General features: G+C 42.9%; 1 protein-coding gene across 1 annotated transcript in view; it reads right to left on the bottom strand.

Annotated features, from left to right (window-relative positions):
• Window positions 1-5556: 5556 nt before the first annotated feature.
• LOC110499153 (PH and SEC7 domain-containing protein 1) overlaps window positions 5557-12444 on the bottom strand; it is a 106814-nt gene continuing 99926 nt past the window's right edge. Inside the window, exons 13-17 of the mRNA XM_021576100.2 lie at window positions 12131-12201; window positions 11064-11221; window positions 10168-10312; window positions 9749-9892; window positions 5557-9541 (exon numbers count right to left, since the gene is read on the bottom strand). Coding sequence (XP_021431775.2) covers window positions 9275-9541; window positions 9749-9892; window positions 10168-10312; window positions 11064-11221; window positions 12131-12201 — 785 coding nt within the window. The 3' untranslated portion in view covers window positions 5557-9274. The remainder of the gene's footprint in view (window positions 9542-9748; window positions 9893-10167; window positions 10313-11063; window positions 11222-12130; window positions 12202-12444) is intronic.

Below are 12444 nucleotides of genomic sequence, written 5' to 3'. Positions count from 1 at the left end.
GAAAAAAAATGATATGGGGGTGTGTCCGAAAGAGACATCATGCCCATAAGGTGCACAAAGGCACGTGCCCACTCAGATTTGAGCAATTATTTTTTGATGCAGGTGTTTCAGCCTAGCTCAGTGCTTTCTGCGGTGGTGGGGCAGCCACCGAAAAATACGAAGTGTTGGGGTTGGTAATGTTGGAAAATACGAAGTGTTGGGGTTGGTAATGTTCTCTAGTTGCACTGTGATTAGTTCAGTGTTCTGTCACTCACGGGAACACTACATCACAGCAAAATCTACAGGGAGACTTGGGCCTGAAGATCACTAATGTCATGATTCTACCTTTATTATTTCAGAATTCTCAGTTGTTTTGAAAGTACCATAAATCCAGAGAATTACAGACTTTGATGACAAAGTTTGATGACAAAATTTGTCCACGAAGGACCGCCATGCCACCTTCCTGTTCAAGTGAGCACAGCACAACAAGGTGAGTCGAAAAAATGTATTGTATGCTGCTACATAAAGTATGTAATATACCAGGGATATATGTATACTGTAGCTAAGAAAGTAATACAAAGTGTTTATTATATAGTAAGCTGTTAGTAGCACATGTGGCTCACCTTAATAATTTGGTCCCTTTTCCCCTCATAATTTAACCTACTGTTCTGACTTGGTGGTGCACATGTAGCCTATAGCCTGAAATGTCATCATCAAATATTGTAAGAGCTTTCATTGTCTGCTTATACCCTTTATTTATTCTACGGTTCTGACTTTGTGTACAGGGAGAATATTGTAAGAATATCCCATGTTCTGAATTCTGGCGCTGAACTAATAGTTACATTGACTACTGTACGTCCATCCTAGATCGCTCATTATTGTCTTAATCGAAATTACAGATTGCCTCTTATCCGCCTGTTGTCCCTTTATTCCATAGTTTGTACATCTGAATTGTCAGTAGAAGCCACATTTGTTTAAGCAAGTCAGCCATATCATGCCAAGAGTCTGCAAAGTTGTCATCAAGGCAAAGGGTGGCTATTTGAAGAATCTCAAATATGAAGGAAAAAGGAAACCTCACACTGCTCTTGATAGTATCACTGATCTTTAATAAGCTTACGTATCGGCCTCACGGCCTTCGTCAGAGCAGTGTGCGGTTTCATTTTGCCTTCATGTTGTTCAACTGTTACCATACACCTGCAAAAAAGATTGCTCAGATGTGCGAGTGCCTTTTGAATTAAGAATCTCAAATATGAAATATATTTTGATTTGTTTAAACCTTTTTTGGTTTCTACATGATTCCATATGTGTTATTTCATAGTTTTGATGTCTTCACTATTATTCTGCAATGTAGAAAATAGTAAAAATAAAGAAAAACCCTTGAATGAGTAGGTGTTCTAAAACTTTTGATCGGTCATGTATGTTTTTTTTAAAAGGTAGTAAATGGGGCTGAATGAATTGTTTCACTGCCAGACAAGGCTCTGCTGATAGTAACAGTGGTAAGGTGTTGGGACTGCTGTTAGGACTGCTGTTAGGACTTATGTAGGCCCTAACAGTTTGTGGGCACCGTTTGTCACCTTTATAGTGACAAATGTACTTTTTAGTGTTGTGTTGTGTAGTGGCTTTGCTGGCATATATCTAAGGGTTGGCCCCACCAAGATTTACATGCTAAAATTGCCAATGTCTTAACCCTACCCTTAACCAAACCCTCAACCAATGTTCCTTCTAAGCATGTAGCTCACCTCGGACTGCCCAGCAGAAGAAATAGGAGCCCCTAGAGAGATGCACAAGATCGAACTCAACTTTCTACAGTTTCTCCTTTAGTTAACACTATCAAAGTTTCGCTCTACTGTGGCAAATGTGAACCAACACAATATTAGCAACTTTTAATATAATATACCGAAACAAAACCAAATATGCAAGATTTAGTATGTAAAACTAACTGTGCAAGACATGTTCTTGGTAGGCAGAGCGCATTGGAGTAGGATTCTATTGCAATGATAGACACTGACTCAGGCCCCTATTCTACACAGACCAGTGCGCCATAACCAATCAGAGTTGTAGTAGGTCTATATGCAAATACCCATTGCCATATATGGATCTGTGCCATTCCCTTTGAACTGTACTGTGTTTAGCTACATTATTTTGAGACAGTATTGAATAAGCTATGTAGCCAATAGGCAGAGCATAGCATAATTTGCCTGAATCTCTGTAATAATGGTATGGGAATAATAATACATTTTATTTTGTAAAGTGGTTTCTTGCATCAAACACATTTATTTTCAGTCACCTTTTCAGCCACATTTATCTTCAGCCACCTAACCAATAGGTTAATGTCAAGCCCTTAGAAAAAACATGGAACGAACACCACTTATTGGCTGCTGCTGTAGGCTGAATGATAGAACAGCTATTTCCATGTTAAAATGTTATGGGATGCGTTTTTCTCCATTATTTTTTACGGTAGGCCTCTCTGGTAGGCCTTCATTATGATCAAATAGCCACAGTAGCTTACTTGGCCACTGTTAAAACTGTAACTTAAAGTGGGTACAGCCTCAGTGTTCACAGTAAACGCTCTGCGGAAGTTGTACAGAATTTTCACAAGTTGAAGTTTGAGCTCAGCAGACCTGAAATTTGCTCAGTGCCGAAAACATTTTGAGGGAACACTGCCATTAAACCTAACCTAATTTTAATAAATTCTGAAATGAAATATTGGTTTGGCCGACAGGACACTAGATCACCTACTCCAGACAGTATTGTCAGTGGAGGATGAGAAAGACTGGCAAGTGACACACAGTGTTTGATTTGTTTGATTTGCTGCCAGTGATGGGAAGGACTCGCTCAAAAACCCAGCTGCTTTTCTGAAGGGAAAGTAAAATGAAACAGGTGTGCCCGAGAGAGGCATCATGCCCATAGGGGGCACGTGCCCCCTCAGATTTAGTTTAGCATACACGTGTAAAATTGAAAATTAATTTGATCAAGCTATGTAGCCTATTGATTCCTTCTTGATGAATAAATAAGACAAAAATTGCCTTTCTGTGGGGCCCAGTTGGTAGAGCATGGTACTTGCAACACCAGGGTTGTGGGTTTGATTCCCATGCGGGACAAGCATGAAAAATGTATGTACTCACTACTGTAAGTCGCTCTGGATAAGAGTGTCTGCTAAATTACTTAAATGAAATGTTTTGTTGCTTCTCAGTAATACTAGCCACCTAACAATTTTATTAACAAATCGAAATGTATTTTATATTTTATATTATTTTAAGTAGCCACGCTTTGCCTTGATGACAGCTTTGCACACTCTTGGCATTCTCTCAACCAGCTTCATGAGGAATGCTTTTCCAACAGTCTTGAAGGAGTTCCCACGTATGCTGAGCACTTGTTGGCTGCTTTTCCTTCACTCTGCAGTCCAACTCATCCCAAACCATCTCAATTGGGTTGAAGTCGGGTGATTGTGGAGGCCAGGTCATCTGATGCAGCACTCCATCACTCTCCTTCTTGGTCAAATAGCCCTTACACAGCCTGGATGTGTGTTGGGTCATTGTTCTGTTGAAAACAGATGATTGTCCCACTAAGCACAAACCAGATGGGATGGAGTATCGCTGCAGAATGCTGTGGTAGCCATGCTGGTTAAGTGTGCCTTGAATTCTAAATAAATAATTGACAGGGTTACTGGCAAAGCACCCCCACACCATCACACCTCCTGCTCCATGCTTCACGGTGGGAACCACGCATGCGGAGATCATGGTGGTTGGAACCAAGAAATGTCACATTTGGACTCATCTGACCAAAGGACAGATTTCCACCGGTCTAATGTCCATTGCTCGTGTTTCTTGACCCAAGCAAGTCTCTTCTTCTTATCAGTGTCCTTTAGTAGTGGTTTCTTTGCAACAATTGGGCCACGAAGGCCTGATTCATGCAGTCTCCTCTGAACAATTGATGTTGACATGTGTATGTAACTTGAACTCTGTGAAGCATTTATTTGGGCTGCAATTTCTGAGGCTGGTAACTCTAATGAACTTGTCGTCTGCAGCAGCGGTAACTCTGGGTCATCCTTTCCTGTGGCGGTCCTCGTGAGAGTCAGTTTCAATATAGTGATTGATGGTTTTTGCGACTGCACATGAAGAAACTTTCAAAGTTCTTGAATTTTTTCCGTATTGACTGACTTTCATGTCTTAAAGTAATGATGGAATGTCACTTCTCTTAGCTTATTTGAGCTGTTCTTGCCATAATATGGACTTGGTCTTTTATCAAATAGGGCTGTCTTCTGTATACCCCCCCCACCTTGTCACAACACAATTGACTGGCTCAAACGCATTAAGAAGAAAAGAAATCCCACCTATTAACTTTTAAGAAGGCACAGCTATTAATTCAAATGCATTCCAGGTGATTACCCTATGAAGCTGGTTGAGAGGATGCCAAGAAGAGTGTGCAAAGATGCCATCAAAGCAAATGGTGGCTACTTTGAAGAATCTCAAATATAAAATATATATCCTCACGTACTTTGTTCCCCATTTAAAATAATTGGGGCATGACACCCTTGTCTGACATTGCTGCTTAAATGTGTGACATCATGCCAAAGACCTAGATCACTGTGATATTGTTATTAAAAAGTGATACGTGTTTTAAAGGTCTGTGATGGACACACACGCGCACGCACACACACACACACACACATGGCTGTGAAGGATACTAATGGCATCATGATCATGTCTTACCCACTTTATACTTAAGCAATAAGACCCGAGGAGGTGTGGTATATGGCCAAGATATGATGCAACGCGGAGTGCCTGGACATATATCCCTTAGCCGTGTTATATTGGCCATATATCACAAACCCCTGAGGTGCCTTATTGCTATTACCAACGTAATTAGAGCAGTACAAGTAATTGTTTTATCATATCCATGGTATACGGTCTGATATACCATGGCTGTCAGCCAATCAGCATTCAGAGATTGAACCACCCAGTTTATAATCAATGTTTAATTCCCTTTTGAAATGACAGGTGCAAACAGTCTGGCTCCATGTGTGGTGGTATATTATTTTACGTAGTTTGACTTTGATATTTGACAAAAGAAAGAAATGTAAAGACTTGAGTCACTTTTTAGAACACTTTTATTTTTCCTTTACGCGTCCCAAAAGAAAAGCTCCTATACAAACAATGTGTTCTTACCGAGGTGAGGTTTTAACAGGTGGTGGACATGTGTACAGCTAAAATGAGTAAAACAATTCAAGTAAAAACATTTTAAATGTCTCTCATTGGCAGCATTCTAAGAAAACTGAAATGAGTCAGAACCCCACTGTAGTGTATTATATCACAGTTTTGAAAGCGTTGGTGTGGTGTCTACAACACATCAGCATAAAACAGCATTAAATACATTGACTTTATTCAGCGTCATAAAACCAAAAACATGACAATGAACTGAAGGACAAAAATGTTGTTCTGTATATTAACCATTCATTAAATACACTAAACATAATACAAAGGAAAGCAGACCATAATAATATTATCTCATGCTGTTTATATATATATATATATATATATATATATATATATATATATATATATATATATATATATACACACATACACACACACACATATATGTCACATTCAGAAGTGCTGGCTGGGAATGGGTTGAACATACAGTAACACCTAGGCTTTCATTTCAGTATCATAGAGCGAACACTTGTTGGGAGCTAGTGGTTTCAATGCAAACCAGTGCCATGGAGACCCTGCAGCTGCTCTGTGATGATGTCAGAGGGGGCGGGGTGGCAGAGTGGGCATAGAGAGCTCGCTGAAGTTGAAGCTGAGGCTAGTCCCGGCTATCATACTGCTTTATAACAGATTCTATACCGTATGCCTCTCTCCCTCATGATTAGTGCCTGGGACACAGGAAACAGGGTGTGTATTGCATAGACCCTATGATATGAACAAATAGTGCGTGAGAGATGAGATTTTCAGTTGTTCACCTGTTGATTGAACAACACAATGTCCCTTTGTATGTAAAAGGCCCTCAGTCCTTACCCTGTTCCCTCCAATGTCCGAGGGGACATGTAATTCTGTGGTAGACTACCCTGGCAACATATGCCACCAGTGTCAAACACTATCGATAAATACAAGTACCAAGCAGTAATATCACAGCTGTAACATACAATACAATTAAAGGTATATATCATCAGTTATAGTAACAATAAACACACAGTTATCTGATAAAGGCAGCTTCCTAAAAGATTAGTGAGATGATGACAGAAACAGAGGGCAGAACAAACTGACAATATCAGTAACAGAGGGATTGTGAAGTGATGCGAGAGAGGAGGAGGAGCGGAGGGGAGAATAGAGAGGGAAAGAAAGCATGAGCAGAGGGGAGTGGAGAAGAGATCATGGAAAAGGAAGGAGAAGAATTTGAAAATGACTGAGGTGAGATAGGAAAAGACGAGAGGCAAAATACACCATGCTAAACGTAGACATAACATTCAATTATCTGTACTAAAATTGTACAAAAAAAACATTTCCAGCAAGGTAAGTAAAGTTAATGGACACAGCTGGATAAACCGTTGCTGCTTTAAAACATCACATGAATGCACTGGCTAGACCATTATCCTCAGCCACATTCCTTAAATAGGCTCCTTAGTAGAACAGCAGGTCAGCCAGGTTGCAGCATGCTGCATTCAATGACATTCACAAACTTACAGCAGAACAGAAACACATCTCCTCAGATACACACGCACACACACACAAAGAACTCTGTCACTGGTCACACATAGCTCAGCAATACTCCATATCCAGAGACTGCCAATGGGCCACCCTAAAAAGCTTGTGCAGTGCAGGTGCAGCAATGTTATGGCTGAAAGGTAACTGAATGTCCTGTTAAACAGCTCTCTCTGCTGGTACGATGCTGGCATTACAGCTGTTCAAGGCCGACATTTGAAAGCCTGAGTAGCTTGAAACTGAAGGTATGTCATGAAATAGTTATGTTGATTATTTTTCTTTACATTGACTGAGGATATGGTATGGATATGCTTCCATACATATTCTGTCAGTAAATGTCTTGCTGCTTCCCCCGTCTATTAGCCTACAAGGCCCTCCTCACGCATTTCACACGTTACACATACACCCACTACATTATTCCATATGTCTGTTTTTCATGTAGCAACAACAGCAAAACATTACTCTGTGACAACATCAACAAATACCTTCAAAGTGAATCATGCTACCAATTTAAAGAAGAATGCCTCTCTCACTCTCTTCAGAATACTTCAGGCCAGGGAGTTGAAATAATGATGGGAATTTGATTATGGTATTGTCCCACCTCGCCAGATCTCCTTTCTCAATCTCATCATTGTTTGATAGATACATAGGCATTTAGACAATACTCAAGATTGTGCTGGTGCCTTTGTTGACCCTTTACATACAGAATACTATGTAAAAACACATGATTATCATAGATCACTTTCAGGACATTTAAATACAGGGAATGTATAATATCAACTCTGTATGTTTATTTTATGCATATTCACCAGGATATATTGTAAAACGACAAATATAATGTATCATACAATATAAGCATAATATAGTAGTTGGCAGGTTATTAGAAAACATATGCCATAGGTTTACTATAATAACACTTGTAACAGTACACAGGAGGAGGGGGAGAATGTCCAACATCAACAGGTTATTGTAAAATGCTGTACAAATATTGAAAAAACAAGTACATTCAGGGTCTGCCTGGTGAGTGTTAAAACAGGTCTTATAAACGAGTGATTACACAGGGAGTAACAGGGAAGACATGTCAATACAACAGGATTAGTACAAAGACAACATAACCCAAACATTTTTTTTCCCCAAGAAGAAGAAAAAGGCAGAGCTCGATGCAAGCATGCTGAGAAAAAACAACATTCACTCACAGAGTAGTAAAAAGAAGCCTGCTGCAAGACAAAGCTAAAGCAACTGGCTAGGTAGGAGGGTTAACAACTGTTATTAAAGGGGCAATCTGAAGTTTTGAACAATAACATAGCGGTTACCCTACCACTGATTTGGTAAACAGCTGAGGGATGAGGCTGGCGTTTTGAGGCTATACCATGTTTGTTTACAATTACATTGTTTACAAACAAAGGAGTTAAACAAGTTTACATTTTGGGTTGAACTAAGCTCATGAGGCATCGATAGTTTTATTCTTCAAAAATCAATGGGCATATATATTAATCGCAGATTGCCCCTTTAAGGAAAAGCAATTAAGAAACCATGGGCCTCTCTTGCTGAGAGGATTATTAAGTACAATTACATTTTTTTTTACTCGTGTGTAGCTGTACAGTAGTAAACTAGTGTGGCTCAAATGACATCAACCACTCTGACAACCCATTTGGAATAGATGGTAGAGAGGGGAGCCACAGTTACCCCCTCTCTGAGACAGAGAATGTGAGAACAGGGGAGCAGAGAGAGAGGGGGCAGAGATTGGAGCGGTTTGAAGTCATGAGAGCACAGTCTCTCGCCCTGACTTGGGCCAGGAGGGAGAGCTGCAACTGAGCCTCCATTGCGGATCCGGGTGTGTAGTGCACTGCCATTCTGATCCACTAGAGCCACCTTGTTGCCATCACATTTGCCCCAAAGAAGAGTTCAGGAGCTGCAAGTACCCTTGTCGTTAAGGCTCCCTCATGGATGTGGACACACACAGATGTCATGGAAAAAAAGGGAACAGCAATGCAATGAGTCGAGGATCTAGCTCCTGTTACTACAGTATTACAGTACTGTAACACGTGTTCAAATCAATAGCACAGTCATCTGAGACTTAATGTGTCATGTGTAAACATGGTTGGTCCCAAATCAGAGGAAAACATTTCAAGAAAAAAGGCTGGAGGAGGGGTTTGTGGGAGAGGTGCCCTGAAAGAAAAGGAAAGAAAAATATGCTGAATGGGAGTCCTTGTACGGCGGTGATACTGGTTACGGGAGGAACCTCTGTCTTACCATACGGTATGGTACAGTCTATTAACGTATGCAGCAAGCTTTCGCTGGAATACCTTCTTTCCAAGCTGCATGACCTCTCCAACGCTCCTCCCTCCCTCCTGCCCCAACGCACTGCTGGCATTGGCCAGTCATAGGATCTGCACCTCCCCTATTGGCCGAGGAGATCGGGGGTGCCGGGTGGGGGCGCCATGGGGGGGGGGGGCATGGTGTATACAGTACACTCTCACCCCTCTCCTTTTCAAGCTCTTATAAGCCCCCTCCACTGGATTTCAAATGAAAACTTGCGCAGGGAGACAAACCTGCCACGTCATCACCACCCGGCTCCCCGCCCTGCCTCACTTCTTGACGGCCTGGCGGTAGCTGTATCTCTGGGCCTCGGTGTGCTTGGAGCCTTTTCCCATGCCACTGCAGCCCACCGGCTCCTTGGTGCTGCTGCCCTGGGAGGCCTGGCTTGCCTGGCTGAAGTCCTGCAGCGTGGGGCTGGAATGGGCGCGCTGCAGCCCATTGTCCTCCAGGATCTGAACCTCGAATACGGACAGGTCATCCTCGCCGCAGCGGATCTTGTTCCGCAGCAGCATGGCGTAGGTACCGTAGCGTGTTTTCTACATGACAGAAGAGGGAGGGGATGGAGGCAGAAGGAGACAGAGGGAGAGGAGGGAAGGCAAGAAACGCAAAGAGGGGAAGCAGAGGAAGTGAATGAGACAGAAATGCAGTGCTGCATAATTACTTAACGCTCTACTAAATTCCAATTTCTTTCTTTTCCTTTCTGTTGCCTTTTAAAAGTTCACACACTGTCGCCTCGGGCTCACCTCAAACTCCAGGTACTCGTCTCGCTGGCGGTACTCCTCCAGCTCGCGGCCTTTGACCTTTCGGTCTGGAGGATATGAGCGCAGCTCAGCCAGTTCAGTGGAGATGGCCCGGAACCGAGTCTCATGGGACTGGACCTGCTCCTCCTGTAGGCACAGATACTCAGAGTTCAGAGTTCGCCACCCATGTCACCTGACCAGGGTGATGGGAAGATAGACGTCCATGCATTTTCTCCCAGCACATCATCATCACTCATGTCAACTTTCTAGGCCTGACTGAGTTTTGTCCTTGTGGACATTTCAAATAATCACATTTATTCATTAATTTTAAAGAGTGCCTTCAGGGATTTTTAAAATTATGGTGGTGATATGGTATGGTCAATTTGATTGGTGATATGATGATATGGTGTAAAGGAGGGTACCTGTGACAGTTTGGAGGTGGAGCTTGGCAGCAGAGGTCGGGCAAATTTCTTCTGTGAACCAATGGCTGCAGGGAAAGGTGGCGCCGAGAACATGGCTGCTACCGTATTGATGCGTGTGATCCACGACTGCATCTGCTCTGTGCTTCTATGGTGGACAAAGCACACACGCACAGTGAGTTTGTGAGATCGTGTTGCACAAACACAAACCAAGGATGGACCTGCACGCATGCATATACACACCTCCTCCCACACACACAGCGCTAACTAAGACATCTTAGTGATTATCATCACGGCTGCTGAATACAACAAAATGCTGCTTTGCTCAGACAGCTCTGCCACAACTCGACCGACAGACAGACAGACGGACGGACGGACGGACGGACGGACGGACGGACGTACGTACGTATCTGGGACAAATGCAGGCTGCAACTGGAGAAGAGCCGGTCCTCCTGGGGGACTGGGACATGTGGCCACATCATGTGCCTCTGCATCCTGAATTTACACCCCCCCACTGCCCTCCTCCTCCCAAACACAAGCACACAGACACAGCAGGAGGTAGCAACAGCCATTATTTGGCTGGTGAGAAGGGGAGAGACTGGGGCAAGACAGGTAGTGCTCAAACAAGGAGACAAGAGGAGGAGGGCGACCTTGCAAATTCAAGCCCAGGTTTATTGACTGAGGTGGACGTGCTGTGCAATTAATAATAAGTTGCAGGATATGGCTCCAAGACAAAGAATGAACCCTCTAGCATTCAATTGAAAGTGTGTGAACCGAACTCGTAAAAACGAGGGATGGCTCGATCTTACAGGAGTGTGAGAAAGCAAGGTATAAGTCAGTCTTTGAGGTGTGTTAAGAATGGATGGGACTAGAACAATGAAGTGAGGGATGGGACTCACGGTGCCTGGAAGAGGTAGACCCTCCAGTCGGCGGTGCGGAGGTAGAACACATTGGGTCTCTTGCTGTAGTCGTCAGCCCTCATGGCCAGAGAGTGGTGGATGGACACAGCGTTCTTCAGATCTTCGTCCGACAGCTGCTTATCTGGCCGGTACTCTCCCTGCATGGTCAAACAATGATAATCAGCATAAAGTGTGAATACGTCATTATGTCATTATTGACCATCGCAGTAGTTCTTCTAACCGCAGGGTAGTGTATTCAATGCCCAGATGGTTCTTTGAATCAGGACACTCTAGTAGATAACTGTGTCCCGACCTCTCGTTCTGCAGGATGACTTGTTGTTGGAATGTTTCAAAACAAACCATACTAAGGAAAGGGGTATTTTTGACACCCCAGTAAGGGGCCTTGCCTCTCCCCAAAGCAGACCTGACTGTTTGACCAGAGACCAGTGCCCATAGACATACAGTACATAAATCATTGGCACAGCTGCGTCGCAATGGTAACATCTCTGGACGGGACCCTTGCTTCCGTTCAAATTTAGCGGAACACAAGCCCAAGAAGCTGACAGGGCTGCCCGTAGCAAAGGCCAGGACCACTGGTCTATATGGGCATAGAGGGCAGTGCCAGGTCTGAGGACTGTAGTCTGAAGGCACTGAACAAAAGACTCAACCTTTGTGAATTATCTCATTCTGATAATATCCACACTCAACAGGGTATGAAAATCCATCTGCATGGTTGGAGAGTGCATCTGTATGAGCAGTTTTAGTATTTCAGTTTGTGTCAATCAAATATTGGTATACGTGTATCACAAATGTTATTGTATATGGGTATGTAACAAAGTGGGATAATCTTAGCAATCTTTAGTTTTTTTTTCTTTGGTGCAGAAACTGTATCGTTACTGAATACGAGTATGTAAAAAGTGATTGGACTTGGAAGTCTTTTTGAGACTTTTCAGAACATTTTGCCATGTTCTGTGGTGTGGAACAGTGAAAGTCTCGTGAGTTCATAAAGTGGGACAGAAGTGGCAGAAGTTTCGTCACACCTGCTCCCGTCGGCAGGAGCTGCTCACCTTCTGTAGGTAGAGAATCAGCCCTTTCAGAATGCCATAGAACGTCTTCCATCCTCTTTTCCCACGCGGTGCTGTGACCAGGAGAATAGTTAGGTCAAAACTCAGGTCAGCTTCAAATGTCCATACTAACATCAGACCTCAATACATTGCTTCATACTAAGTGGTAGGAATTATACGATTTGCTGTATGTGGACCACAAGAAGTATACTGTAGCTGCTGCTAGAGTAACAGCAAAAGACTAAATGAGTAGGATTAACAAATAAACAGCGATGAGGATAGGGAGGGGATAGGGGGTTTGACACATTCTATGATGA

Source organism: Oncorhynchus mykiss, chromosome 20, assembly GCF_013265735.2.
Source record: "Oncorhynchus mykiss isolate Arlee chromosome 20, USDA_OmykA_1.1, whole genome shotgun sequence".
Lineage (NCBI taxonomy): Eukaryota > Metazoa > Chordata > Actinopteri > Salmoniformes > Salmonidae > Oncorhynchus > Oncorhynchus mykiss.
The sequence above is the reverse complement of the archived record's forward strand: the minus strand, read 5'-3'. Positions and strand labels throughout refer to the sequence as shown.